The sequence below is a fragment of the Perognathus longimembris genome, chromosome 6, assembly GCF_023159225.1.
Source record: "Perognathus longimembris pacificus isolate PPM17 chromosome 6, ASM2315922v1, whole genome shotgun sequence".
Classification (NCBI taxonomy): Eukaryota; Metazoa; Chordata; class Mammalia; order Rodentia; family Heteromyidae; genus Perognathus; species Perognathus longimembris.
The window spans coordinates 29,435,110-29,438,750 of record NC_063166.1 but is presented as its reverse complement, the minus strand read 5'-3'; the positions used below and the strand labels follow the sequence as shown (position 1 = coordinate 29,438,750).

The 3,641-nt window shown below is 46.0% G+C and overlaps 1 protein-coding gene across 1 annotated transcript; it reads left to right on the top strand.

Annotated features, from left to right (window-relative positions):
- The first annotated feature begins 2,453 nt into the window (after positions 1 to 2,453).
- LOC125353669 (four and a half LIM domains protein 1-like) lies at positions 2,454 to 3,329 on the top strand. Its single transcript, XM_048349340.1, has one exon. It carries the CDS (start codon positions 2,475 to 2,477, stop codon positions 3,327 to 3,329), a length of 855 nt encoding a protein of 284 aa, XP_048205297.1. The 5' UTR covers positions 2,454 to 2,474.
- Positions 3,330 to 3,641: the final 312 nt, after the last annotated feature.

The window sequence follows — 3,641 nt, the reverse complement described above, 5'->3', positions numbered from 1 at the left end:
CCATTTCCATCCTGTGAGTCCTTGACATGTTCCCCTTCAAGCCACTCCTTTTCACTTGGAGATCAGTAGATGAAGGATCATAAAAAGAAGACCGTGGAATTATGGTGCCCATTGTGGAGGCCTCATCAGCTGGGACCACCACCACGCATCAGCTGTGTCCCAGCTCCATCCAGAAGCAGCAATTCAAAGACCCGGGACTCTGACAAAAGTCAGCCAAAGTAAGGATGTTTACCACATCAGCCTCCCAGACATCTGCCCATGTTGACTGCTCAGGTGATTGTGTTAAACTACTGAAGTTTTGTTTCCTTCATCCAGAAGAAAACAGCACTCATTTCTCCTATTGGTTTCAAATACTCACATCTCTACAGCAGCCAAATAGAAAGTTTTGTTGTTTTTTTCAAATAGTTGGATCATATAGCTCTAGAGATGATTAAAAAATAAAAGCACAGAAATCACCACCACATCCACTTTATATTGCATGAAAGACATGTTTTTGCATCAACAACATTGTTTTGTATAGGGAAAGTGCATTGAACAATATTCATGAGGATTGAAGAAAAGGTGCATAGGAGTAGACATACCTCTGTTCCTGATTAGCTTTTCCATTACTGTCCTGAAGATACTGAAGTTTGCTTTGCATTTGAAGAGAAAGAAAAGTGGTGGGTGAATTTGCCTATTTTGGAAGTGCTTGCTACTAAAGCAATATTTATACAAATTTTCAAAATTATTTTTAGACTCGTTGTCTAGCCTATACAGATCTTGAGTTTATTATGCTGTGTAAGAGTGACTATATAAAGCCAGCCTGGGCAGAAAAGCCCATGTGAGGCTCTTATTTCCAATAAACTACTCACCAAAGCCAGAAATGGCACTGTGGCTAAAGAGATAGAGCGCTAGCCTTGAGCACAACGAGGCTCAGGGACAGCACCCAGACCCTGAGCTCAAGCCCCAAGACTGGCAAAAAATAAAAAGGAATGGCCATATTAACAATATTTAAAAGACGCTTGGTGCCAACAATGACTTCTGGAATCAACATGGAACTAGGTCAATAGAATACAAAGAGGTTGGAAGGACTTTAGCAAGATGACTGTCCAGCTGTCTCCCAAGGCATCCAGCCATCTCACTGTCCACCTTTGAGAGTCACTGGAGCTCTGTCACTCCTATGCAGTTGTCCTGAAAGGTAACAACCAAGCTAAATTAAAAGCCAGTGAGTGAGGCTGGGGATATGGCCTAGTGGCAAGAGCGCTTGCCTCGTATACTTGAAGCCCTGGGTTCAATTCCCCAGCACCACATATATAGAAAAGGGCCAGAAGTGGTGCTGTGGCTCAAGTGGCAGAGTGCTAGCCTTGAGCAAAGAGAAGCCAGGGACAGTGCTCAGGCCCTGAGTCCAAGGCCCAGGACTGGCAAAAAAAAAAAAAAAAGCCAGTGAGTGATTCCTACAGGATGTGCTTTCTCTTTCTACTTCTAGATTTACAACTATTGTTTCAAAACCACAGTATCCCAAGCCCATGGACTTTGGCAGTGGAGATTTGGGCTCACAAAACTGTGTTTATAGAATCACTCCCATTTATTCATTATCTACTATGTGCCTCCCTGTGTTGATGGCTTAGCATAGATTGTTTCACTTAATCCCAACCACAACACGGTAGCATTGAATATTTTAATTTCACCAAGGAAAAAGAAGAAACTGAAACACAGAGATACTTTCCAACTTACCTAGTATGAGAAGTCTAGGTTCCTAACAAGGGGGAAAATCGAGACTTCCTCTTTACAGCAAGGCAGAACTGAGACTTGAATGTTAACTCTGGCCAGGGACTGAGTATGGTCCATCCCAAGTGGTCTAATCCAGGAGTTAAATCCCAGTACTTTATATTAACTATGTATTTGTTTTCCTTGTTCTGTAGCTTTGATATCTGGGCTTTGCTGTCTGTGGCGTGTCACTGTTTCCTTAGAATCTGCTGAAATGATCCAGACTAGCTGACACTAAGCCTGTGCATTGTGTCATCAGCTTCTTACCATGGAAACCAGAATCTGCCCTTGCTCCCAGTTCCACTCTGTCTCCAAACTGGCTCTGGTGGTCCCCCCACATAACCACCAAATGGTGTGACTTGCCTCCTTCCCTTCAAGTCTATGAACAGCAAACAACCTTTCTAACCAAGTCATCTCCTGAGCTGTGAGTTTCACCATTCCTGCATAATAATAGAACTTACAGGTAGCCAGGTATGATGGTACAGACCCACCATCCCAGCCTTCAAGAGGTAGACGCACCAGCCTCCACTTGCTAGCGGATCCTCAGGGAAGCGCCTGCCACAGCTTCCCTCTGGCCACAGCCCTCCTCAGAGACAAGCTCAAGCTCAGACACTGCAGGTGGTGGCTGCCAGGCTAAGGGAAGCCATTCTCAACTGCGCCCGGCCTTTGCCGAAGACCTTCTGTTCACACATTCAGGGTGAGGGCCCTCCAGGCACAAGTTGGGCACCATGTCTGATAAGTTAAGCTGCAGCCACTGCAAGGAAAGCTTGCAGGGGAAGAAGTATGTGGAGAAAGATGACCAGCACTACTGCCTGAAGTGTTTCAGCAAGTTCTATGCCAACACCTGCGCCGAGTGCCGCATGCCCATCGGCGCCGACTCCAAGGAAGTGCACTACAAGAACCACTTCTGGCATGACACCTGCTTCCGCTGTGCTATGTGCTCTCTCCCCTTGGCCAGCGAGACCTTTGTGGTCAAGGACAACAAGATCATGTGCAACAAGTGTGCCACTAGTGGTGGTGATGAAATTCCAATGTGCAAAGGATGCGGCAAGGCCTTTGTGTCAGGAGACCAGAACGTGGAGTACAAGGGCTTCCTCTGGCACAAAGATTGCTTCATCTGCAGCAGCTGCAAGGAAGTCATCGGCACAGAAAGCTTCTTCCCCAAAGGGGAGGACATCTACTGCCTGAAGTGCCATCAGGCCAAGTTTTCCAAGCACTGTGTGAAGTGCCAGAAGCCGATCACCTCCGGTGGAATCATGTACCAGGATAAGCCCTGGCATGCCACTTGCTTTGTGTGTGCCTCCTGCTCTAAGAAGCTGGCTGAGCAGCATTTCACTGCTGTGGAGGACAAATATTACTGTGTGGATTGCTACAAGAACTTTGTGGCCAAGAAGTGTGCTGGATGCAAGAACCCCATCACTGGCTTTGGTAAAGGCACTAGCGTGGTGGCCTATGAAGAACAATCTTGGCATGACTACTGCTTCTCCTGCAAACAGTGTTCCACAAATCTGGCCAACAAGCACTTTGTTCTCCACAACGAGCAGGTGTATTGCCCCGACTGTGCCAAAAAAGTTGTGCATTGATGGGAGGGACTTCTGTCCTATGAAACAGAATTTCACTTATGTGCTTTGTGCCCTCGTTCTTTTTTCTGCCCTACACAGCGTCCATAGGGGAAGAGTGTTGTTTTGCCCCTCTGTAAAGCTGTTCCTTCTGTCCCTTTCTCTTGTTCTGCTGTGTGGCTCAAATAAGGACATACAGTGATCCTGTTAAGATTTAGCAACAAGCATCTTTATGGCAAAGTTAATTTCTCTACAGGTGCAATGAGAAAACAAAAACTTAGATAGATTGACTCTTCAGCATGTTTATCATAGAGCAGAACAGTGTTGACCAGGTAA